A 26,967-nucleotide genomic window follows, 5' to 3' on the forward strand; every position below is an offset into this window, starting at 1 on the left:
TCAGGAAGCAGTAAACGAATCAAAGTCTGCACAACTTTATTGCCAAGGACAGACATACGATCTAGTGGAAGCCAGAAATACTTCTGCAATAAACAAGGCACATTAGTAGAACAGAGCAAAACCAATTTCACTGCTTTGTTCCACGCATAGCCTGTCAATGAGGGCTCTGAAGTCACTGTCCTAAATGGTGAATTTCTGACATTCACACCAGGTTTCTTTGCAAAGCCACTTTATCCCAAAATCTAAGAAGTGTAAACACTACAAATTCAGTGAAGTTTCATAGTTTTTAGCTACTGAAATTTTAATGAATTATACTGTGAAGTAGGAATATTTCTTTTATACAAAGCAAAGAACTCGAAGGCTTTATGACATTTACCAAAATCTCACTCTCTCCTTCTTTCAATAAAACATAAGGGCAGAAGTGGAAAAACACCCAACATTATATGGTTTTGGATTTCTGTTTGTTAAGGAACAAGGTGACTAGAGTGAACCATGGATGTGTTTGCAGTCCTAGTGACCTAAAACTATTTTTTTAAGGTCCATCATATCACTAATTTGCAGATTTCTTACTTTCAGGAGACCAGTGAACGATTTTAAAAGTAAATTTATTTTAACAGAAGCCAAGTAAGAAAACATCCTCATGAAAAACTTACTTCACTGCACCTCCATTGCCTTCATCATTGTCGGAGGACGAAGATGTAGAAGAGGCAGGAAAATAGGTTGAATCCACATGATTAGGGCTCCCACTCTGAGCTGGATTTATTGGAGAAGATCGTTCATACAATGGTGTATGTTTTCCTTCGTGAGGAATGTTACTGTAGTTGTTCTGCTCAGAAAGGCTTTTTCCACCCGTTTCCAAGGTGATGGCTGGCTCAGAGAGACTATATGGGTATGGACCCTGACCTTGGGCCCCACCCTGATTGGACATCTGCTGGGCCTAAAATAAAGTGATCTTTCTTAAGTGAAGGTAACAAAAAGGCTTTTCTTTTAAAACAAAATACATTATTTAATCAAGGGGCATCTTCCAAACGTACACATTCAATCTCAGCCATCTTGGACATCCACAAAAATCGTTCTACCAGAGTCTGTAGCATCACTATAGCTCCTGACTTAAAATTCCACCAGTGAACGCCCATGCTAAAAAAGTTAGATATACCTTTCCCACCTAGATTCTAATTTGATGAGCACAGCAGGTTTCTCCCAAGGAGAAGGGCAGAGGGCTATACTTACCACAGGTTTTGCTTGTAGTGAGGTCTGTGGAATGTTAAGCATCTGAGAAGGAACATATGGTGGCACTATCCCAGGCATACCAAACTGATTTGGTCTGGCTGCTGTATTGCAAACAGGGAGGAAGGGAAAAAAAGAAGAGAAAAAAAACAAGGAAAAAACCCAAACGCTCATGAAAACGCTTACTATTTGACACAAATGTTACCCTTTTAATCCTTTTGCTTCTATGGTTTATTTATTCTTGTTCTGTTAGCATTACTGTTTTCTACTATGCCTTTAAGTCAGTTTTATTCATTTTTGCCTTTTAATAAAAATACTTTGTAGCTTGTGAAGTCTATTTTACTTGTCTCGCCTTCTCTCAGTTCTTTGTCTCTCTCATTACTGCACATTTCTATTCTACCTGGGAATCAAAGGAAGCTTAAAAGAAAAGAAGCCCAAGAGATGTCACAATGAAGAAGCCGGCAAAAACAATGTCACATAGACACATAATGCTGGCACTTGCTATCATTTGAATATTTGACCTAGAGTAGCCTTAATGCCCTTTACTGTAGGTCTCTGAATGTAAATAAAGACACCCCATCCCACCCCCCAAAAAAGAGAAGGAAAAATGTGTATTAGTATACCAGTATGGCAACTGAAAATCTTCAGAACATTTCAGCTCAAATTATGTTCTAGCATTAAGAATGAGGTATGCATAGGAAATCCTGTGATCATACAGTTAATTTGTAAGCCTTAAGAATAATCTGCAATGCCAGAACAATTCATGGCTGCAATTTAAGCAGGTATGTTATGACATCAAAAAAACCAAACACTATAAAGGGATTTCTAAAATATGGCACATAAGTCCAGTGAGAAACAGGAAATATGTTTTATGGAATCAAAATAGAAACTGTCTTCATGACTGGAACCGGTCACCAGATTTCAGTTGTTCACAGCACCATACTCTCAAGTGACCTTATGCTAGAACCAATACAGCAATAGCTGAGAGGAAAATCAGTCCCGGTTGTTCTCCTCTTTTTGGGGAACGAACACAACCTCTGCACGTATCCTATGAAAACCTTCTTTTGAAACCTCATATTCAAGGGTCAATGAAAATTGCCAGAGAATATAAACATTTTTATAAGATTCTGCCAATAATACTATTTCTGATTTAGGGTTATCCCAGGTTTTAGTTAAAATGAAAAGACTTATTTCTTTAATTACTTACCTAGGTAATGTGGTGGGTGAAATGGCATAGGTTTATTAGTTGCTGAGTAATAAGCAACTGCTCTCTTAAATCGAGTAACTTTGTCATCTGTTCTAGACTAAAATAAAAAAAAAAAGACCTGTCAGGAGCAAATCCAGGCATGTCATCTATAGGTCAGCACTGTACTGTAGAGTAGTTAACGTATACCATATCACATACAGTATTAATGCCTATGGACCCTCAAGGACTAGAGCACTACTCCAGCACAAGAAATACTATGTCAATCCACGTAAGGATAAAGCCTGAAAACACTACCTTCATGCACCACTGATTCTCAATGACAGTGCCCAAAGCCAGACTACAAAACCCCTTTGGTTATCAAGAATTTAACTTCAAAGCACTGAGGGTAAATGTAGTATTTCTGCCTTCGGAAAGTGTGGAAAGTGAAATTAGGGTCTCTAGGACACTGCATATACCAATAGATTCCTATTATCAACTGATGCAAAACACTATTTTTGTAGAATGCAATTCTTCAACACAAATGTATAGCACAATTAGTTTAAAAAAACCCAAATCAGTATTTTGTTTTATACTTTACCTGTGAATGTTGAAAAACATCTTTTGCTATGGCATCCAAATCAGTGGTGTCCTGAATATTACGGACGTAGTCAGCTACGGCTTTGATCACTACGTCACAAGGTGGTAAAACTAACTGGTGAGCACGTACCTATGCAAACAAACATACATGCCAGTATGAAATAACAGGGTAGCCCAAGATACTTCAGTTACACAGCAGAGAATTGAACTGTTTATTTATTGAAAATATATTCAACAAATTCCATGTTGCCAGATTTAGTATCTAAATATTTCTGGGCCTTCAACCTTGTTTTTAAGACTTCACCTTAAACAATGACTCACATGTTTTTCATCTATGGTATAGTTATAAATACGTGAAACCTCACCTCTAAATATTTGCTGGTTAAATATCAGCTCCAACAACGAACAAGGTCAACAATGCTAATTATTTTACTGCTTTCTAGCTGGACATTTCCTCTAGTGCCAAATGTTTTATCTAATGTGGATACATCCATTTTATATATACATATATATATGCATGCCAGAAAATATTTTATTTTGACACAGTTTATATTCTGAATGTAAACTGGTATCAGAATTGATGAGAGAGATCCACTGGGAACGGGAAGCTCTCTATGTACACAGAAAAGGTAGGATTCGAAAAACAAATGGGGAAAAGGAGTATCTCAAGGAAACTTATTTTCAAGATGCTACAGAAATTGGTCTAAAGATCATTATTTGAAGATTACATAGTTCAATAATTAGTGTTTTCAAATTTTTTATATTTCATTATCTGTAATAGAATATACTCATACAGCGTCACATTATATATAACATCCCAGGCAAGAAACTATTTTTATTTCTTTTATATCATACATCGACAAAGAATGATGTATGGATTTCTCTTGTTGCTATGATGTGAGCATAGTTACTTTCTCTTTCAAGCATTTCAACATCAACATGGTTATAGGGCTGGTTACTCTTTGTGCAGACACAGAGGAAATTCTTAAGATAATTCCATTGACAAAATAGTTTCAATATTCCAGCATTAAAATAATTGATGTTTCACCATCCAATGACAGATGTGTCTGACCTCCCACATTCACCAACTATTTTAAATGGATGAGAAACATGTGCTTAAATGAATGCTAAAAATTTCCCGAGTTTATGACCTGAGCCCAAACAGACCATAGATTTGTCTACAAATCAGAGTCCACGGTACAGTCTACTCAAGATGTTAGGAAAAAGATGAATTCCCATTGATTCACTGGTCACTGACTCAGGCCATGGGTTTGAAAAGAATCACTTTGGACTTTGTAGCAAAAGACCTCTCTTTGTAGTAAGAAGAAAGAGCTGGAAGAACTTTGTGGGACGACGTCCAAAGCCCCTACAGACGAAGCTCCCGCAGCTCAGCGACTGGCAGCTGCAGACGGATGTGCTGTACCAGGAAGTTCTAGACTCAGTTCTTTGGCCTGATCCCTTCCGTGTCCACATGGAGAAAGGAGGGGAACTGGACAGTCCTGGAAACCCTGGACTTCCATCTCAACACTGTCATTAGGCTCCTCCTGAAAATAAACTGAGGATTATTCAGCATATGATTATGGGAATTACTGCTCTTACATGCACTGCGTGATCCTATACGGGGTATAGAAACTTCAGGTCAAGCAACCACCACGGACCATTGCAAAATTAAAAGCAGTGAGCGGTGCTGCTAGCTGGGTCTGAAGAACAACTCAACCGTAGGCAGTTTCTGTTACTTTCCCTCTGTGCTGCACAATGCGCACGCTCAGAGGGGCAGGAAAGAGGTCTCCAACTACGTGCCCTAAATTTTAGAGGATGCCTGAGAAATTTCTAAAAATTCTGTCTGGAACCTCTGTACAATTCTGGAGCACTCCGTCCGTGCCTATAGGGGCAGCTAGGTTTTTGCTTTTAACATATTTTAATCCGCCTATTTGCAAAATTCAGTGATTCAAGACTTGAGAGATCATTATTGTTATTTAACAGTTCTATTTTTTAAGATATGAGAAAATGTGAAAAATCTTTATGCTTGCATTCTACACAGAGGTATCATACTTTACTACAAAATACTGCAATTCAGCCTTGTCAGAAATGTTTATGCAAAATTCTGATTAATATTTCATTAGTTTTATCTTTGCGACTTTAAAATCTGTACCACAACCCCTTGTTATCTTATATGGAGTCTACCATATGTAATTATTTTCTTTCCTGCCCTTACTTGATCCACTTATTATGCAATTTCTTAGACTGCCTTCTTCATATTTAGACCATGGAATTTTTTGCCCAGATTCCCATTTTTATTAATTTCCTTCTCCTAATGCCTACTTCTTAAAAATGTCAGGATATTCATTCTATACCTGGTCATTCTCTACCAGAGATGAGCTCCACATTTTATGAGCCTAAATTAAGGACAGTTCTGTTTAGTGTAGTCAGTGGCATGGTAATGATTTCTATTTCAGATAGTAAATTCTAAATTTTCACTAGTGTGCATTCTGAATATATACAACAATACTAAATATAGATCACATTTGCATGTAAGCTTACAGTCACAAATATTGATGATAAAATTTTGCACCCGATCTGCAAGCAGAAGCAATAGATTTTCTTCTCACTGGTAATCTAAGTCGTTTTATGAACACCTACCATTTTATTTGTAGTTGTGACAATTACACATCTCTAAAGCGGCTGAATCATAACATGGCTGTGTCATGTCAGATGTGCTCTCTGCAGAGTCCCTTGGAGAAAGCCTGCATTACTACCTAAGTGTTTCTGCAATCTCTGCTTGAAAATTCAGTGGACAAAAGAAGTAAGCAATCTATCATTAGTTTTATGTGATCTCCAAGATAGTAATATTTAATAAACCGTAAGCAGTTAGCATGAAGAGAAGACATCACATCACTCTAGCACTAATATTCAGCTCAGACCCTACAAGTATGAAGCTCAAGTGAGACATATTAAGGGCTTACTACGCCTACCGCCCCCAGTTTAGCTGCTTTTAAACAAACAGCCTAAAGACCTCCGTGTAGCATATTCTTAATTCAGTTCCTGAAGTGAGACCTTCTGAAAGTATGTATTACAGATTTAGAGACATTTCAGATATTTGGATTTTCTTTTATTCTGTTTCAAAGACATCCAGTCCAGACGTGAGAACACCCTCAAAACTAAAAATGTCATGACCTACACAGAAGCCAGAAACGAAAAGTGGAGAAACAAGATGTACTTTCCTGATATTAAAGAAGAAAAGATTTCTATTCATTTTAGAACTTTCCAGAAAACCAAAATTATAGATTTTGTACTGAATCATAAATAATGTTTCTAATACAGTGTGCACTAAAATACAGGCTAAGTCTTACCAAGTGTTAGGTATGGGAAAGATTAAGACTTAACAGCAAAAGTTACAGAAAACATGTTCATGGTTCAAACTTACTTTTAGTTGCACACAAAGCATTTTAGAGCAAAATCATCATCATATTTTAGCAACTTCTCATCATAAGAGATTTCTTCCTAGAAGCTATTTTTTTCCTTATCCTCTGCAGAAGAGTTTCAGACAAGCAACAACACGGAAAATCAATTTTGGAAAGGCAGACATGGAGGTGGATCACACACTTGGAGGTGATCGGGTTAGAAAGCATGACATCTGAAAACGGCACGGTTTCTTTGCTAGTTATAAAAGGACTACTTCAATTTCATGACAGACCACTGACAAAATCACAAGCGACCTACTAATGCACTCTGAAAAGATGAAGTGGGGAAAGGAAATTAATTCTACATAGGTATTTGTCAAAATGAGAGGCAGAGAGCAACATTACAAGCTCAGAAGCTACAAGATAAAAATGTCTTGGTTTTGACAAAATAAACCTGCAAAAATGCTTTATTGAAAGAGAACAGACTCACATATGCATAATTCCATGGGCTTATTAGGATACTGTAGAAGGTACCTAAGCTACGCTTGGGAAAAGCTCCCCAATTCTGGGACAACTCCAGTTGCCCACAGTCTCCAGGAAGCAAAGCCTTTAAAAGCTAATCAACACAAGTACCAGCATTTACTGTTGTGCCTGCTGGAAACAGATAATCAGTTTAGTTTTATTTTCAAACCATTAAAAGAGACCTCAAACATTCTGTTACTGTGAGGTGACATGTAAGGAACATTTTTTTTTCACTGGCAAGAGAAAAGGCTGAAGATATGAAGAATACTACAACAAATTGCCTGGGTTTTGTTATTTTTGTCTAGTAATTTCTAGTAGAGATTGCATCCAAAGCGTCTGGATCTTGTATCAGCCTTTGAATGTTAAAAACATTTAATCTTACAAGCTTGTAGTGCATCTGATCTAGTGACAAGCTTTCTGAAGAGGCAAGAAGTTCCCTGGATGACTTAAAATCCTCTCAAACCAGCAAAGCTCAGCTTTTCCCTGAAGATCGGGTTATTCAATTAGAAATTCTCTCTCCTCCTCCTTCCATCCTGGTTGGGAAACTGACCTCTTTCTACTTCTGCATGTCTTGATGGTAACAAGAACACACACAACATGGAGATCATTTGCTAACAATTTATACACATAGGACTCCAAGAAAACCAAATCTAAACAGAGGAACAAAAATGATGTCAGAAAGAAAAGGAGAGAGCAGAAACACAAGCCAAAGATGTGATACGGACAGACTTCATATGAGACAACCTGCGTGACAACCCTGCACGCTACCACAAACTCGCGGGCTGGGCTGCCATCCAGAAAGACCTAGACAAGCTAGAGGAATGAGCCAACGGGAACCTTAAGAAATTCAACAACTACAAAAGCAAAGTCTTGCACCTGGGCAGGAATAACCCCTGGCTACTCCGCAGGCTGGAGCTAGGCCAAAAAGGACCTGGGGCTCTTGGAAGACAGCAAACGGAACGTGAGCCAGCAGGGTGCCCTGGCAGCAGAGGCGGCCAGCTGCACCCTGGGCTGCGTAGCAGGAGCATAGCCAGCAGATCGAGGGATCTTGCTCCTCAGCGCTTGTTAGGTCACCTCTAGAGCACTGCATTCAGTTTTGGGCTCAAGCCAGATGTCAGAAAAGTTGAGCTAGTTCTGCAGAAGGCCATCAAGATGGTTAAGGAGTTGGAGCACTTGCTCTGTAAGAGGCTGAGGGATAGGGCTTATTCAGCCTGGCAAAGACAAGGCTTTGGAGATACCTAACAGCAGCCTTCCAATACCTACAAAAAGGTTATCAAGCACATGCAGCCAGGCTCTTCACAGTGGTGCACTGTGGAAGAACAAGAGACGACAGACATAGCCTGAAACAAGATGAGTTCAGACTCTATGCAAGGCAAAACATTTTTACTGTTGGGACTGTCAAACCCATGGAGCAGGCTGCCCAGACAGGTTGTGCAGTCTCCAACCTTCGAGATGTTCAAGACTAGTCTAGGCAAAGCCCTGAGCAACCTGTTCTGACCTCAAGCTGACCATGCTTTTAGCAGGAGGTTGGACTAGATGACTTCCTGAGGTCCCATCTGACCTGCATCATCCTACGATGACCCTTAGCATCAAAAAAAAAAAAAAACCCAAACCCCAACACTTACTTTAAGCATATCTTAAGAGTACCACCTTTGTTATCTGAGCGGCAGCAAATTACCTAAGCACCTACTTGGCATATTAGTCTCCCGCTGGCAGACACCCTCTGAAGTCAACAAACAGAGAAAGGCAGGAATTTCCTAAAGCAATTCAGAGAAGGAGCCTAACTTGCATATTTTGGATGGCTTTCTGGAAGCATCTCTCTTTGCCTCTCTACTGAGATGAAACAACCAAGGAGATCAGGTTTCCCTGCATATTCTTCTTTTTCAAAAAGGGAGATTGCATTAAGACTTGTTTCTAAGGTTACCTTGTAACTAAAGAGTCAGCACTTCTTCGGTGGTATGTGCTCCCAAATAGGTACTAATTCATTCCAGAGATAAGAAACTGCCCTCCTAATATCATTCTGATGGCATTATACATTGATCTTGAAGCTCCATACTGTAACAAGCTTTCCCAGAATAAGAACCGAATTGTCTTTGTCTTAAAGATAAATCCCAAAGCACACAAATAAAAAGTAGTATAATGCTAGTCTCCAAACAAGGTCTAGTGGTCAGACTATTTCTCAGGAAGTCTATCAACTCCTTTCTTGTTTCAGCTTCTGATTCAGGTGGTCATTTCAGTGAACTCTGCTCTCAGTCAGATAACAGGACACAAACATAGTCTGCACATTTATTAGATGCATTATCTGTTTACACAGGGACATTTAGACAAGATCCCGACTCAGAACAGCTCGCAGTGACAGTTTTTGATTCTTTTTCCCTTTTGCAGCAATAACAATTCAAATCTCTTCATTTAAATTTGTCTATGGAACTTTAACAGTTTTGCTGAGCTGATGGTCATTGGTGGTGTCTTCTGAAAGGCATGGCTTTTTATCCAGCATGTAAAGAAATTGTCCTGACTGTTAGGTTCATTTCCTTCTAGATGTGAAATATGGAGTCTTCATTCAGGTTTCCATTTCCTTTCCTTTTTCCCATTTGTACTCAGCTTTTCCTAGATGAACGCACCACCCTCACATCTCTCTCTAAAACAGAGGTACAGGTTCCTCAGTTTTGCTTTTTTTACCTCACTGACACCTGAGCAGATACACCAATTTTCTATCAGCAAAGACTGGTAGTTTCTTTTCTAAGCCACACTTTTTAATTGGTGAACTAGCAAAGCTTCTCTCGTAGGAAGAGTAACCATTTTGCTACATCATCATAAAAGACTGAGAAAGAATGCAGAAAATAAATTCTACATTATTAACTGTCATAGTTTTCACTGAAAAGCAATAAATCAGGCCATTGGGAACTGAATCTGTTAGCTTTGATGCTCAAGACCATACTGTCTTAGGTACAAAAGACTAAAATCTTTACACAATGAGAAAAAGTTTTCTAAATCCCGAGTTGAATGAGGTGTGGAATGAGAGCCCTTGGTTCCCGAGTATGGAAAATACTCAACAGTAACTCTAAATAGATGCAACAAAGCAAATTTTGTAAGTATAGCCCAGGGATGACATCCTGGGCAGCCACAACAACTCCACCCCCGCCTTTCCAGTTTCCATGACAGCTTGCACTTTTTGTAACTGTTCTGAAACTACTTCTTGCTATTAAGCTTGTGGCTAATACAAACGTGTCTTTTAGTTCAAGCATTCATAAAATTTACAAGAAATATTGCTTTCTGCATATCTACAATTAGAAGAAAAGGTCTCTACAGAGAGAGCTGTAATGACATCATTGACATACTAGCATGTCAAATGAAATTAAATTGAATTAATGAGCTACTGAAACAAGTTATAACTTCAAACTATGAGCACTGTTAAAACTGAAGCTAAAAAAAATAGTAAGCTGTTCCATGACCACTAACTAATGAAGACTGTTTCCTGTGGACTTGTGTCCTTGTTGCTTTAGCCCTTCTTCTTTCTCTCCCTTTGACATCATTATCAGCCAGGAGACAGAAATGCTGCGGTTAGTTTGGGGCTATGTACTTAACAACTGGCCAGCAAGGTGCTGTGAAACTAAACATATCACGTATTGTGCTAGCCTTTTCCCTCAGTAAGGGCACTAATTTGGGTCTTTTTCACTGGTAACAGTCTATCAGTTTTCACGGAGCCTGTAACAGCCCAATGGGAACTGCTTTCAAATCTGATTAACATTGGCCAACAGATTAAATAAATACAGGGCGACTGCCTAAGACAGCCCAGTGACGCTCTAGGGAAACAAGTTTCATTTCCTTAGGATGCCAGCTACAAAGCCCAATTGGTGTTTCCACTGAAAATGTAAATCTAGAAGCAAAGATGACAAATATCGATTTTCATTCTAGTCAAGTAATCCAGTATATATTTAGAAGGCTTTTCAGAAGGTCTAGGTGTCTGAAGTCATATTCTGAACTGGCTGTAAAACAAGTCTACTCAGGCTAAAACACAGAAAAGTATTCTGAACATCAGAAAGTTTATCAACCACTTTGAGAGAAGTCCTACATTTTAACCTTTTTAGTAAAAAATGAAAATACAGGCACACTCTTTCAGTCTTTCATTTTTTCATCTCAAGTTTTACAAGGAAGTAGCAAACATGCATGCATATTTTGTTGTGCCACTACAATGTGCTGACACTTACCTTTCTGAACACAGAAGCAGCAGCAAACTAGGGGATGAGCGTAACATCAAATTGTCACAGCTGTTCACTAAGCAATGCACGTGCAAGCCTTAAAAACTCTGCTGAAAATCTTGAATCTGTTTTTAAATTCTACCTTCAGCAAAATAAGGTACAATTTTTCAATGCGTAATAAACTTTTGGAACAGAAGGGGGGAAAAAAGCCACCTATTTTTGTTGTAGATATAACAAAACAGTCTTACAGGTTTTACAAAAAGCAAATTGATTTGCTGCATGGTACACCTTAGGAGAAAGGGAAAAAGATATGTCTATTGTGGCAGAGAGAAAGAAAGGTCACTATTATCCCATTCTCTGATGTGTCCAGTTTCCCTTTTATAGCTGTCTACTTGGCAGAGGCACAAAGCAAGTGTGATGAAGCAGCAGAACAGACATACTGTAAACTAAGAGCATCAGACACAAGTTACTTGTCTCAAAAACCAAAAAAAACCTACTGAAGGCCACGTTAGCTTTCTTGTGCAACATATTCTCTCACATATTTACACTTTAAGTAGTACAGAAAACTATTACACACAAACTCAGATCAGTAGAAAATAAAACAATACGGTAGGAAGATATCCAGCTAATTATTGTTGACAGTTGAAGAACATGACTAAACAAAAAATTCTCCTCTTAAAAAAAAGAAGAGAGTAAGAAGCTACATTCTCAAAGTCAAACCACACTGAAGCTATATGGCTGATGTAGCTGAAGGGCACCGAGGGGGAGCACAAAGGCTAAGTTTAGCCTTGTAAGGCTGATCGCCCCAGGTATCCTCTGCAGTCAACAGAGAGGGACCGGGACAGCAGAGGGTGACCAAAAACAAGAGCCTTGCATAGCTGCTGTGGATTAACCTATTACACTGCTCTGATTAACCGTTATCATTGATTTAGCTTAATTGCTCGTAGTTGTATTAAATTTGTACCTTAAGTGAAGCTAGTGGATGTTCTGGACCAAGTAAACTCCAATGAAAGGAAGCCAAATCTTCATCAGGTAGAATATGATTACCTAGAACATAATGCAGAACTTTATTTAAGTACACCATAAAACGTTACATAACTGTTTCTACATACAGCAAAACATATCTGCAATCAGTCCTCAATTCCCAATCAACAGGATTAACAAAGAGAGATTAAACTTGCAGGTATCTTTTTGTTACTCCAGAAAAACCTAATTAGCATGCTGCCGCTGCAGCAAGATACACTTCCCTCTGTTCAAGGAGCACTCTTCCATGAAACCCAGCTCGCTCACAGAAGCAACAGAGCCAGTCACAACACATGGTGTCAACCTCAACCTGGCATGTCCTATTAGGGGATCCTCAACAGGATTTAGTAACGCAGGTGCAACAGCGTAAGAACACACTCTGTTGCTCTCCGACACAGGCTGGTGAGCCTTTCCTGCATCCCAGCATGTGCCGTTACGGATCCACATCAGAGCTGCCTCTGGAATCTGCACTCTGCTCCATCATGCAGCGTGGGTCAAGCAGCAAGCCACCAAGCAGATTTATCTAACCCTCAGGAACGCGGGCAGCTCCAGCGACGCTTAGCAGGTTCCCAATTCCTGAAGTTTCTTTTGCTGACCTGACCAGGTCAGACAAGAGCCTGGGCTGGCAGCAGCAAAGTAATTGGAAAATTATGTAGTTGTTTCAACGAACAGAGATAGTGGCTATATTTACCAAGCTGTTGATACCAAATGGAAGATCACTTACATTATTTTAGTTTTTTTTTTTCCAAAGCACATCACGCTCAGAAAAAAACCTAAAAAATTCTTACTCAGAAATATTTCAAACATTTGAATTAATCAAAGACTAACTAACCAACCACTGACAGAGTTCAGCGTCTGTGGATCCAAACTTTATGAAGAGCTAAACAGAATGTATTACTACACTTCTGGTAGAAAACTTAAGGATATTTTCAATATCTGGTTTTATAGAGCAGCAGCTTAGCAGTGAATGCATAGTTCTCATTGCTGTTAATATATTTACAGCTTTTTTTTTTTTTTTTAATTTCAGTTTGGACAACATCTTGAACTCTCACCTACTCGTAAAGAATACGACAAGATTCTTTGAATATGACAATTGTTTACTTTCCTAAAATTTTGCTTGTAAAATAATTTAGTTTGCTTTTGATGCTCTTTAACACGTGAAAACTAAGAAAGCTGTCCATTGCCTGGTGACTAGTAGATGCCCTCAGACAGGGAAGTCTTCATGTCCAATCAATACTTCACCTACTGCTAAGATCTCCAGCAAGCAGACATTATAATCTTTATTCATTAGGAGCTAAACTTTAAACTCACATCAGAAAGACTGAACAACTTTGTATATAACAGCCACATTCTTACTAATCTAATCAAGGTAGGATTAGATAGCCTTTACAATGAAGGTCTGAAAAAATCAGTTACAGCCAGACCACTAGACAGTTTTGTGATAACTAACAATAACTCCTGTAGATGCTAAGATTACCTTTTAAAATAGAGCTTCTCTCCCTTCCACAAAAACCTCAATCTTGTTTGGTCTCCATCTGTCATTTCAGTTAATTCCATCCCCTCGAACGCACAAATAAGACAGTCTGACCATTTGATCAATTCTCACCACATACTGAATTGTAGAATTTAGGATGTTGAAGTGCAGCAGTGTCTTCTGTAGTCCAAATAAGAAGTGATGCCTGTACTTACCTTACGTAGCTCTAAAATTTTACTGAGAAACAAAGTGAGACTACATAACTAAACACATATTACAAACTACTGTCACAGTGGGAAAGAGATCAACGTTACATAAGCAACCTCTATTTCTTGACCTGGCTGAACAACCTCAACATATATTGATTTTTCCCATTTTAATGGCTTATTATAATGTATGCCTTCGGTTTTTTTAAAGCAATTAGATACTAATTGAAGCCACTGCCCTTTTTAAAGAGTTCACTGAATTACAGCCCTATACCTCACACTGTGTTTGTTTTTCTACTGCTGAAGCTTGGGTTGTGTTTTTGTTTTTTTTTAAATCATTCTGAAGTATTTGAGTCAAAATTTACAAAAGAACCCAAATCAACTCCCTGTTTACATCAACAGCAATTACGAAAGAACCTTTTAAGAGCACACTCTTGGAGGACACAGTATCTTGGCCACATTTTAACTACCCATGACAAGGATACTCCTTATATTATAAACCTGGAACTACAAAACCCTTCTGCATGAAAAGCCGTAAGAAGGAAAAAGCTATAAAACAAACCAACCAACCACAGTGTATACATAACCTTCTCAGAAAGTAATCTTTAAAAATTTGCCTAGCTGAAATCAGAAAAATATTTTGCTGGAATACTTCAATAGAGACTTTATCCCTGAACATAACTCGATCGAAAATAATTTGCCATTGAGAACGTTTTTTTAATTGGCCAGTTAGGTGTCATTCCTCAAGCTCCTCTAACTGCTTGAATGTCTGGCTGAATCATTCAAGATTTTTTCTCCTCTTTGCAGCGTCCCCAAATTGACCCCTGATGTTAACGACAAGAAAGTTTCTGAAAACAAGGAAGTTTGAGTTTTCCATGTACAAGGAAACAGATTTGCAGACCTAAAGCTGAATACTGATACACCTATTGGGATAGTTTTGGCCTTCTGTAATTGTAAACATTAAACCAGCAGCTTAACTACAATTATTTCAGAATAGATTAATATATTCCTAAACAAAGCACTAGCATGGGGAGTTACGCTGATGTACTCAGAACAGAAGAGCAATGTTACAGATTCATATGCTTTCCCATGTAATCAAGCACTCACTTATTCTTTCCCATTGTGATTTTCTTTACTCTACTTATCAGGTTCAAAAGAGACCCAAAGAGGCCATAGGAGCAAGGGCAGAATAACCTGTGAAGCCAGACAAGCCCTTAGATACTAAATAAAAACATAAATATTTAGATCTGAATGAGCTACCCTGCTTTAAATATATGTCACAGTACACACAATTATGTGCCTATATGCATTTAGTATTTTATTAAAAAAAACTGAAGTTACTATATTCCTAAGGTTGCAAAAGTTAAAAAATGTTGCCAGTACTTTAAGTCAAATAGTATCTGTTTGTTGTAAGCTTATACAATCATTGTTTTTATCACCAAACACCTAGGTTTCCTAATATTCACTAATTAAAAAAACCCCAACCCTCATTGCAGGAAGACCTCCGAAGTATCTTCTGTTTTAACCCTGACTTCTGTAAACTTTATTCTACTTACTCATACTAAACACACACACAAAAGAAATGCAAAAGAATACACGATACTAAGCTTGTAGCTGAACTGGGTTCTTTTAACCTTTGTACCAATTTGGAAAAAAGCTACAAAATAACTCTCTAGTCATCATGTGAAATGATCTCAGTCTCTTTCTTCTAAGAGCAAGCTGAAAAATATTTTGTCGTTTAAGATATCAAGAGAGAAAAATATTCAAGAGCTTCTTGCATAAAATTGCAAAACCTTCAAGAAAATTTACCAGAATATTTTTCACCTACCATTTAATATAACCAAGCAATGCCTCAACTGGCCATGCAGCTGTAATTCTGTGACAAGTTAAAATGATGTCATTCACATGTACTTCACATTAATTCCATAAAGCGTATCTGCAACTGTGAAACTGCTTTTCAAGCAGTAATTCTTACTCACTGAATTGGCATGCAACAACTTATTTATAGACTCCAAAACAAAGCCTAGCAATAGTAGTCCGTCATGCAATTTACACAGAGTTTTTGTTTTAAATTGCAGCTTAGCCAATCATCTGCCATTCCTCCATCCAGCCGTGCAGGCAGGTAACCATGCTGGATATGAAAAAACACACACTAACAAAAAGCAACTTCAACTAGTCAAATACTTGTGGCTTTCTACTGTAAGATGCATTGGTTCTTTCCTTCTTAACATGGAAGGTACCTGCCTGGACTAGAAACAATTTAATATTAAAGACTACTAAAATACTGCTATGCTAAAGCAATAATACATAGCCTCTCTCATTCACAGCTTTCAAATGAGAAGTTTTATTCTTCTATTACGTACCCATACTAAAACACAAAGTCAGTGAAAAAATAAAAAGAAAATCCAGTTTTCCTCATTTGTTTGTTCAGTATGACAAGATCAAGAACATGGCTGCTCCGTACTTATTTACCCAAAAAGAAGTTAGAATGCTGTTCTAAATAGGTCTTATTCATTGGAGTCAACTTTATTAGTAATTAATTCACTCTTCCATCTGAGAGAGTATGATAGCTATTCTCTACCACTGCTGCGGAAATAGAATGTGTTAAAATCATCCCCTTTAAGCGGAGATGTGAAACTGAAGTCCTTCCTACCTATGCTCCTTAAAGATATTACACCATCTAGCATTGGAAGCAGGAGGGCTAAGAAACTACCCAAACAAAACTAATGGAATGCTGGTTGCCTCTGCTTCAGAAATGTGGAGTTTCACTCAATTACATAGTACAATATATTTCTGGTGCAGCTCATGTGCTGTCATATTTGTCCGATACTGATTTCTGAGGGGAAAAAGGCCCCTGCAATCCAAACACCTTCACTCCATATATGTTATTATTAGGTAGAATATAAAACGGGACAGAAGCATGCTTTCCCAGTCTGGAAAGTGTATTATTAAAAGTAGACCTCATAATACTATGTAAGACCAAAACTAGTAGAACCACAATTGTCCCGATTCCCCTCCACCCACTGAGAACATTTTGGCGAGGCAGAGCTTTGCAGAATTCTTCCTTTCTACTCTTGTTTCTAGACAGCCACAATTTGCATCGCTCGCAGGTCTCTACAAATTCGGCATGTCTGGCCTCATAAAAACGCATCCGGCCCACCTCACGTATAGTAGGCACGTCTGAAACAAAGGGATGTCTTTCCCTAGGTGCTTTGTCAAATTATACACACGTTTTAAAACAGTTAACAGAAACCGAAATCATCAGTCTGACTAGCAGCATTGAATTCTTTTATTACTTCACTTACCTAAAAGAGCAGCAAAAATAGGAAAGCGATTTGGATTCAGGTCCAGTTGCTTGGCAACTTCATGCATTAGGTATTGGCTTGTTGTGAGACTTTTCCCATTACGGCTCAGTTTTAGGGCATGGGCACTGAAATAGTAAGGGATGTTGCACAATGCATAATCGGAGTCATATGCAACCAAACCATGGAAACCTTTTTCTCTGCAGAAAGCAATTACTTCTTGATGATGATCCTCAATGCTCTGTGCAACCTATAGTGGAAGACAGAGTAATTAGCTACAGTGTTAAATTGCAGTACTGATTTATCACATGTATTACGATATATTGGCTCTTTCTGAAACTATATACGTGCATTTGAAACACTTGCAGTATATTTAAAGTAATTAAAAAAAAATCCAATGACACAGCACATATGGACAGGATGTAAGGAGTGCTCAGAAACACAATACAAAGTTCTGGAAGCCTACACACTGAAGTGCCATTACATATTACTGAACTCATCTGAAGCAACTGTTTATTAACAGAGCTCAAACTCTAAACATGACTATACCAATGTCTGTATTAACTCACGGGAAAAATCTTAAGGCTGTGGATACTTAAGGAGTTCAGCAAGCCAAGATGCCCCCTTAAAAAGCAATCACATGATCACTTTTAAAGTTCTGTAGCCCTGTTTTAAAAGAAACAAACATAACCTTAGATGAACAGAGGTAACTTTCTTGACCTTTCAAATGTCTACCTTGCCGTGTTAAGCCAAATTTTTTCCTCTTTCCACTTGCAGCCTATTCATTTATGCACAGCTGTCTCTGATGGTGCAAACTGCTTCAAGTTTATAGCCCAAACTTCACCCCTCAAACTCACGTTGCCTAGCAAAGCACATATTTTAGGCTATGGCAATCAGATGACTAGAACAGACATGTTGTGCAGGGGAGACATGGGCCAATTCTTAATGTTGGAAATAGAAAAGCAACCCCTTTCTTATCAAGACAATTATACTAAAACAAAAAACCCCACAATGACTGGTTAGTAGTACCTACAGTTCTACATTTCTACACACTGTCAGAAACCATTACAACTACAGTTTGCATACAAGCACACAAAAATAAAGTGAGCTGAGTGCTTTTGATGCCTAATGCTTTTACCATCTACATACATAATAAACGTTCAGCGATTCAAAAAACCCTACAGAAGTTGGGTGTTGGTATAACCTACCCTCAACAAGTATTCAATTTTAACAGCAACGTAGATAGCAAGCTATCCCAGAATAGACTAGTACAAAACTATTAGCTTCAGTCTCCACAGTACGCATGAATAACTACAGCATTAGTGCCAGTGATGCTATTTATTTCCTCTGCAGCCGAAGCCCTGCAGAACATGAGCAAGGGTCCTACACCTCTACAGCCCGCTCCACCAGTCCTGCAGTCATCTACCTCTCAGCAAAGAGTTTTTGTTCAACAGCAAGTTTACAGTGACCCTTTCTTTTCTACTCATGCCTTACACTTTCTGAACCTCACAGTGTATTACAGTCTTGCGGTGAGGTATGTAAAATTTTGCTTTTCCCATGTAGCTTCACGAGATGTTCCCTTTTAAGCAAAATCCTGAGCAGCTGAACAGCCAGCACCTCACTCTCTGAGATATTCCTATGATCAACAACCAGCTCATGAAGCTCCCTCTACTCCTAATGCCACCACCTTACAGTCTTAAGAAAATGTAACTTCTTCAGAAACGTGCTTGATGGACTGTATCAGAGTGTTTTTGAAATTTACTTTTGTTTGTGAGAAAAACGAGCGTATTTGTTTTTCCAATAATTATACTGTCACCTAGCATAACGTGTGCCTGCTGTACACAGAATTGGAAGAGACTGTAAACATCTTTGGAAAAATTTAAAGATATCAGATTTATACAGTTACTAACTCAAGGAGGGCAATTTAGGCTTCGCCATCCCCCCCAGTCTTTACATGTTTTAGATGAAGAAAATCCCCCAGATTTTTTTTTCGTTAAGGGTAGATAGATTTAAATTATGTACATATATCTAAAATCTACATCTTTGCATGCATGACAACCACAGATCATCTACAAAAAACAAAGTAAGAACTCTTTTTGCAGCACTAGGCATGACATGGGTGACAATACAAGAGGAAACTCAGTGCGCTGCATGCTCTGGTCTCCTATAAACTATTTCCTCTACCTCCACAGCCTCCGGTTCCCTCCCTCCCCATTTTATAGAGCTATCCGACACAGCAAGCTATGAGCATGAAACTGCAGTATGTTTAGGTAATACTAGAATCCACGTTCAGATAATCGAACTGTCACAGGGAAAGGAGCTGTATTTACCAAGGTACGGTTAACCCGCAACATAAAACTCTAACAAGGTGAGAGTCAGAGAAACAGCTTACAGCTCTCACAAAAGGAGAGAGTCCGAAGATCCAACTATACCCAGGCAACGCGCACACTTCAAAATCAACCCAGGGAGGGGGGACGTGGGGCAAATCACAGCCAGGAGTTTGGAATCATTTTCAAGTCTAAATCCTGTGTAAACATTAATGATGCTGGATCAGAAAGAGAGAATCCCGTCCGAGTAAACAGGCACACGCACGTTTAGATACCGAGAACAAAACAAAGTCTCACCAAAGGATTAAAGATGTTAAGATCTCCGCTGCTTAAATATTTAAATTTTAGCAAATCTGCTTTGCATAGAAGTTTCTTTTAAGAATTATGCCCCCCTCCCCCAAACAGAAAAATACCAGGTCACAATTAAGCTAAGAACCCGTAGGATATTTGTTATAACTTGGAGGAACCTGTTATTTTTACATCCTGCTGAAACCATCTGCAAGTGATTTATAATTGTTCTGGATGGAAGACATTACTCTCTTTCTCCCCTCTAATTACCAAAATAGATTAAATTCATAGCCAGTTCCTAGCTCTGCACAGAAGCCTTCTACTCAAGACTCAAATGTTTCCTGAAAATACAAAAATCAGTTTCGTATTTAAAGTTAATCAGTATTCTCAAACCCAACTTCTCAAAACAAAGTGAGAAAACCCTAGCATTTGGGAACTGTCTTATGCATATGTAAATAAAAAAAAATCATCCATACATGCAAATAAAAATCACACCTTCAAGAGGCACTTGTTCTTTGCCCACCGGGAGGGTTGCTAGCAAGTGGGCATGAGGGAGAATGTGAACACAACTGGAGTAAGGTTCAGAGAAAGAAAGATATATGTAATAAAGCAGATTTAGAAAGATAATAAATTGTGTAAGAGAAGAAGAAAAGCAGAAAAGGAATGTGATTTAAGTTCAGCAGTATCTTTGATGTGTATTATGCATGTTACTACTATAACCATGAAATATACTTCCTAACCTGAAAATGAATCAATTAAAAACAGAGCTAGCCACAGTTTCTCAACAGCTGTACAAATGAAGCATCAAATGGGAATTGCCGATATCCTTCCCATCCCCAAGACAGCTGACCAGTTCAGAGAACCAGTGCAGTTTGGACATGCACAGGGGTGGCTCAGTGACATGAACGTTACTCACAGCAACAAACTCTCCGCAACCCCCCCCCGGTATTTGGTAAAGAGCACTTACCAACTCCCAGTGCTAACCTAAAGCAGACAAATATCCACCCCCCAAATCCTCCCCATCAAAATTGTGGGAGTTTTGTATTTGGTTTGGTTTTTTTTTAAAGATAGAAAAGGGACTCAGTATGACGTGTCCTCTCACTCCTAAAACTGTTTCCAGAGATTAAGAGTAAGGCCTATTACTGAGAAACCGTAAAGGAGCTAATGCTGCAGCTAAGCTTGAAAGTAAACAACGTGCTACAGGTGACACCGTTGTCAAATGTGGCAACTTTATTCGGATATAATGTACTTCAACAGAAACGAACCAGGTCTGAGACAGAATGCATTTAAAAGACTAACAGCTAGTTCAACGTGCCACAAGACTATTGCAAATACCAAATTCCTATCAATATCAAAACAGCTGGCTTCCTGTTGTGTACTATGCATTTCAATATTGCATTAAACAAAGTATCCAGTTTGACACATTAAAAGAAAAAACATTTCTTATTTTACCCGTTCATTGCTTTTACTAATGATCTCTAAGTCTCAATAACAAATTAAGGAAGATTTATAACGCACCCGCAACCAGATTAAGGTAAATATCTTCACCACGTGGTCCCTAAAACTTTTTGCTTAAAGAATAAAAGCATTTCCTAGCTACGGGGGGGGGGGGGGGAAGTTCAAATGAGAGGATGTTTTTGCTATCATTCAAATTCCCACCATCATTCATATCCAGAACACGTACACGATTTTGCTTCTACGCTGACCAGGAAAACACATTACTACAGCAGACAGGGCCATAACCTCTTCACTTTAACCGAGCGCCAAGCCCAAGACATTGCGTTCAGCAGAGCTCGACGCGCCCTGCAAGAACGAGCTTTGCCTCCGCTTCCAGTTCGTTCCGCATGCACTTCGCCCGGCGCGGCGGCCGGGGCCACCGCAGGGTGGGACTTCCACTGCCGACCGGGCTGAACACCCGCTGCCTGCCCGGGGTGGCTTCACACCAGCCCGGCGAGCAGGGAGCTGAAGGGAACGCGTTCCTCCAAGGATGGGTCTAGCCGAGCGAGCAGGGTGCTAAGAGGGAGCAACAGCAACTCTCGTCCTGTTGGCAGAACTAGGAGAAACTTCACCCAAAGTCACCTTTTGGGTGAGCTCCTTCGAGAGAGTCATCTTTACCCAGGACCGCAACCCGGCCAGAATTTTTCTAATCCGCCGAAAGGGCAGTACAAAAGCCAGATAACGTTAAGCTGCTGCTAGTGATCAAGCGTGCAACTCTAAAGGTTGCATAATATTTTTTGACACACAAGAGTAATTTACGATAATAAAGCCTACGAGTATGCACTTCACTCCCGCTGCTCTTCCCTCCCTAGCGGGAAAGCGAGCGAGCGACTCTTAAAATTGCAGCTTCATCCCAGGGCTTGTTTTTCTAGCGTCTTGTGTTTCAACATACACAACCGCTCGGCTTAACAGAAACCATCATAAATCACGAATGCTGTACAGAGAGATGCGACACGTTAATATTCTGCAACCTTTGAAATTGTGGCCTTGGTGTCAGTGCAAGATCACCTCAGACCCCAGCTCCTGCCTGAAGTGTTGTCTATGTTATCAGAAAGCAGAGGCTCCCCCTTAAAATAAGAACTTTAAATGAAGAACTGTCAGATCGGTGCTCCTGACCCCACAAACTGGAATCGTTTGCTGTTACGGAGTAAGGAATGAATTATTCCACACTTGATCAAAAGCCCATTAATACATTTGGGCAATGCCCTCACCTTCATAAACACGGAACTCGAACCTCTGTATTTTGGAGCAAGCGATTTCGCCTTCAGCGCAAGTTCAAACACCTCGCCTCAGTAGGGAACTTGTTGCAGATCCACCGCGCACGAGAAACATTTAAAAATTATTCCCCCCCCCCCCCCCACTTCGTCTTAACAATTAATTAGATTACGATGCTTTCGGCCAGCCGCTCTCACCTGCGCTACCGAAGTCCCAGCCTCACCACCCTCCCGAGCGGCGGGGCCGGGGCGGGGGGGGGGGCCCTGGGCAAGAAGGGACATTTTGAGTCAACGGAGCAGCGGCCCCGAAAGAACATGGAGGCAAAAAGCTCCCTGCTGCTGGGCCTGGCTTCACAGCCAGGGGAATCCGGGAGGCCCCGGGCCGCTGTCGGTCGCCCCGCCGCCCCGCGCAGGCCAGAGGCCTGCGCGGGGCGGCGGGGCGACCGACAGCGGCGTCTAAATCGGAAAATTCCCCCGGGGATTGAGGCCGCCGAAACTTGGGCCGCCCTCGACGACATTTTGAGGCGCTGAGGGGAAAGGCAGGGTGCCCCGCTCCTCCCCTCCCCTGCCGGGCTGGGGCACTGGCAAGGCCCAGGGCAATCCCCGCTGCCATCTTAGATCGAGGGGAGCGGCGGGGGCGCAAGAGAGCAGCGGGGAAGGGGGCGCTGGTGTCCCCCGGGGCGGGGGGGCGGCTGGAGGCGCCGCGGGTCGGGCGGCAGGCCCGTCTCCTCCTCACCTTGATGTGGAAGCGGATGAGGGCCAGGCGGATGCAGTGCGCCATGCAGACGGGCGGTAGGAACCAGACCTTGGGCGGCGGGGTGCCCTTGTTCTGGACGTGGCTGACGATCTGCTGCGCCGTCTGGCGCTCGTTGCCCTGGCGCTTCACCCACTCGTGGAGCCGGGCCTTCTCCAGGGCGCCGTTGAAGAAGACGAAGAGCTCGATGTTGCCGTTGAAGCAGGCCTTGGCCAGGGCCGCCAGGTAGCCCAGCATGTGGTTCCACTGCCCGCCGCTCACCCAGTCCGTGTAGAAGCCGCCGTAGAGCCGGTGCAGGCAGTTGTCGGCGTCGATGAGGAGGCGCAGCGGGGTCTGGGGGGGCCGCTGGCGGCCCCCACCCACGAGGCTGCCCCGCGCCAGCTTCTGCAGCTCGACGGGCACCACGGCGCTGGGGCAGTGCTTCTCGATGTAGTCCTGGAAACCCTGCACTCCCATGGTGAGGACCGGGCGGCGGCGGCGGCGGCGGCGGGCGGGCGAGCGGGGGCCCGGCGGCGGCGGCGGCAGCGGCGGCGGCGGCGGGGTCTGGGCTCGGGCCGGGCGGCGCGGCGGCGGCTGTAGTTGCGGGTGGGCGGTGGGAGCGGTGGAGCCGGGTGGGAGCGCTGGCTGCCGTCGGTGGCCGTTCAGGGGGGAGTTGTATGGATTAGTGGGGGGCTCATGGCTGCTGCGGCCGCCATGTGCTGCTCTCACAGAGCCATGGCTCGGGGATCCGGGCTGCTGCCGCTGCGGCTCCGACTGCCGGGGGGAGGGGGAGCGGCACAGCGCGCAGGAAGCCAACCCGCCGCCGCCGCCGCCTGCGGCAGGGAGAGCGGAACAGGCGGGACTTGGCGGCGGCCGCCGCTGCCACTCACAGACAGCGCGGGGCGCGCACACGGGCGCCGGGGGAGGGCCGGGGGGGGCGGGGGGAGCGCGCCCCGAGCGCCGCCGCCGCCGCCCCGGTGCCCGCCGCCCTCACGGCCCCCCGCGCTGCCCTGCCCTGCCCTGCGGCACTGGGGCGGCGGGGCCCGCGCAGCCCGCCCGCCGCGGCCGTTGCATAACCCAGGCATGCGCGGGAGCGCGGGCGGAAGCGGGTGGCGGGGACGGGGAGGGGGCGGGGGCTCGGGGGGAGGCGGGGGAGTGGCGGAGGGAGGCGAGCAGCCGCGCGGGGAGCGGCGGGAGCTCGCTCGGGCCGGGCCGGGCGAGTTCGGCCCGGCCATGGCGCTGCCCCTCGCCGCCCGCCATTTCGGCACCCCCCCCCCCCCTCCACCACCACCTCCTCCCTGCGCGGCGCCGCTGGCCCCGGGGGCCGCCGTGGCGGGCCGGGCCACAAGTTCCCGGGCAGCGGCGTTCCTCTCAGCCCCGCTGCCGCCAGCGGCCGGGGCGGGGCAGCGCGCCCGCCCGCCGCCGCCATGGCGAGCCCGAGCCGGGGAAGCGGCGCCCCGGGGCACCTGTTGCCCCCGCGGCTCGGGGGTCTCCGGCCGTGACGGGGCCCCGGCGAGCAGCGGCCGCGCTGCCGCTTCCAGCAGAAATGCCGCCGGAGCGGTTCGGCCTGGCCCGGGGTGCTGCGGAGCGCCCGGCCCTGCGGCCGCGCCGCGCTCGGCCTCGGGCTGTCTGAGCGGCTCTGCTACAGTTCCTTCCCCTCTTGACAGGAATGGCAGTCACGGCCGTTATTTACAAATCATAATTACAGGCTATCCTCGCCTCGCCCGCAACTGAATATTTACTACTGCCGGTAGAACTTCCCGGTGATTTTGATGGCCTCTCCGCCTTGAATAGATTTACAGTGCCTGCTTGCGCCTTGAGGCCTGCCATCCGCAGGTTAGCTGAACTCTTGCCGTGACTGGTAAATGCACATAAATATAAACTATTGGGGGAAAAAAAACCTCGTTCTTTTCTGCATAGGCAGTGAGGAATTATCTTTCTTCAGTTTCAGCCGGATGAAATTATTTTTTAAAAGGCCAAGATAAGGACTGTGTCCACGCTTCAGAAGTTGCATGCAGTTTGTCATTGAAATAACAACATAGCATCTGAGTAGTTCTCTGCTGTGCAGGTGTCAAGAAAACGTCAAGCTGCACATGCTGTATGTTCACATTAATACTTTATTAACCAGGAAAAAATGTATCGTTGATGAGATTTCAGTCAGGCTGGATTGGCACCTACAGTAAATATTCCCACCGGGGAATAGTGTTTCTTAGGGAGTGGGTTGGTTCGCTTGCAGGCAGTGCAGTGCTAACGCAAGGCTGCTCAGTGGATGTCTGTATCCAAGACCGCCTGGTGCAGCATTAGGACGGTGAAATAAAGAATACTGAAAAAGCTATGGAAATAGTCAATGAGAAATACACGTTTCTTCCTAGAAATCTGTTTTTGTAATAATCTGAGAGTGTGGTTTCCTAAGTAAATAGTCTGATCTCTTTCCAAACTACTTTTCCCTTAGACTTCCTAAATTTTCCTTTAAGAGTAGGCACACGTTATGATAACATCAAAATAATAAAACACTGTAGAACACTTTGAGAGACACACAAAACATGGCAGTAGACCAACAGGGCTAATAGAAGGAAAGAGGATCGAGGAGAAAGAACTTTAGAATTCCAAATATCCCAAAACACACCAAAATTTGGTCAAAAGAACAAGTGCCGCCATATATGTATGTGTGTGCCTACAAGTGCATAAAAAGCAGGTGATGAGACGTGCCTACGCGTATTCAATGCACTAACCAAACAGCACAAGGTTGGATCAAAGCCAGGACAGGCCATTCTCTAATTGGTCTTGAGAAGTGAGCAATAGCTGATTCAAGAAGAATTCAATACTTGAGTCATTAATTGTCTCACAGAATATTTAGGTTCAATAGTCTTAGGAATGGCAAATCACGTATAAATAAAATATCTCCTAAGTTTACTTGGGTTTTTTGTTGTTTTGTTGTTTAAGAAGGAAAACTGGTCAAATGTGTCTGCCACCAGAAGCCTGGCTGTTGACGTCGTGATGCTTCCCGTGGAGTTAGGTGGACACAGCAGAACTGAATGCTGCCGGGCTCACGTGCCCATCCACAAACATGACCCTCCCTCCTCAAAAGAAAAGAGAAGAGAAGGGAAAAACAGAAGGGGAAACAAGGCGCTTCAAGAAGTTATTTGACACAAATAGCTGTTTTGCTGGAACTAAAACTTTGGCCAGACAAGAAGGCAACAGGAAAGAAGCGTAATTTATGGAAAGCAAAATTACACTGGAAAACAGGTAGACTAAGATAGACTTAAAGAGCAATTAACCAAAGGCATGAAGACAAACAAGATTTTTTTTCATCAGCCAGCGGCAGAAAGCCTGCAGGAATCATCGGGTTATCTGCATATAAGAAAATGGCGCAATGGAGGAGAAGGCATTAAAGAGCTTTCTTTCTCAGCACTGAGACACAACACATTTCACTGTTACCAGATGTTGGTTGTGTAAGGGAAGGGTTAATAAAGATTAATATTAAAGTCAGTGACTCATTATCCAACCTGAATAGAAGAGAATTAGGAGTGGCTCCCTAGAAGGAAGGAACTGAACAGTCATTAGGAAGAACTCCTAATGAATAACCATGTCAGGGCAAGAACATAGAGATGAATGTTATCATTTTAGTCTTGATTCCTCTGTTAATGAAACTTGGTCCCACTGCAAGATGAATATGGACGTAGGCTGTGGAATAGGCTATCCACGGTAACCTTGATAGGTACATTTGCCTGGGAATAATTGATACGTGTATTATCCATGGGAAACACTTGT

The 26,967-nt window shown here is 42.3% G+C and overlaps 1 protein-coding gene across 4 annotated transcripts in view; it reads right to left on the reverse strand.

The window, feature by feature from the left end:
* Window positions 1-23,971, reverse strand: part of FAM120A (family with sequence similarity 120A) — a 56,943-nt gene extending 32,972 nt beyond the window's left edge. For 3 of the 4 annotated variants that reach the window (XM_050904741.1, XM_050904739.1, XM_050904738.1), the window contains exons 1-7: window positions 23,200-23,971; window positions 17,141-17,387; window positions 12,097-12,179; window positions 3,012-3,140; window positions 2,435-2,531; window positions 1,231-1,331; window positions 654-937 (exon numbers count right to left, since the gene is read on the reverse strand). In XM_050904741.1, the coding sequence (XP_050760698.1) occupies window positions 654-937; window positions 1,231-1,331; window positions 2,435-2,531; window positions 3,012-3,140; window positions 12,097-12,179; window positions 17,141-17,387; window positions 23,200-23,673 (1,415 nt within the window). In that variant the 5' untranslated portion in view covers window positions 23,674-23,971. The remainder of the gene's footprint in view (window positions 1-653; window positions 938-1,230; window positions 1,332-2,434; window positions 2,532-3,011; window positions 3,141-12,096; window positions 12,180-17,140; window positions 17,388-23,199) is intronic. The other variant, XM_050904740.1, reaches the window with a different exon arrangement.
* Window positions 23,972-26,967: the final 2,996 nt, after the last annotated feature.

The sequence above is a fragment of the Gymnogyps californianus genome, chromosome 13 (assembly GCF_018139145.2).
Source record: "Gymnogyps californianus isolate 813 chromosome 13, ASM1813914v2, whole genome shotgun sequence".
NCBI lineage: Eukaryota > Metazoa > Chordata > Aves > Accipitriformes > Cathartidae > Gymnogyps > Gymnogyps californianus.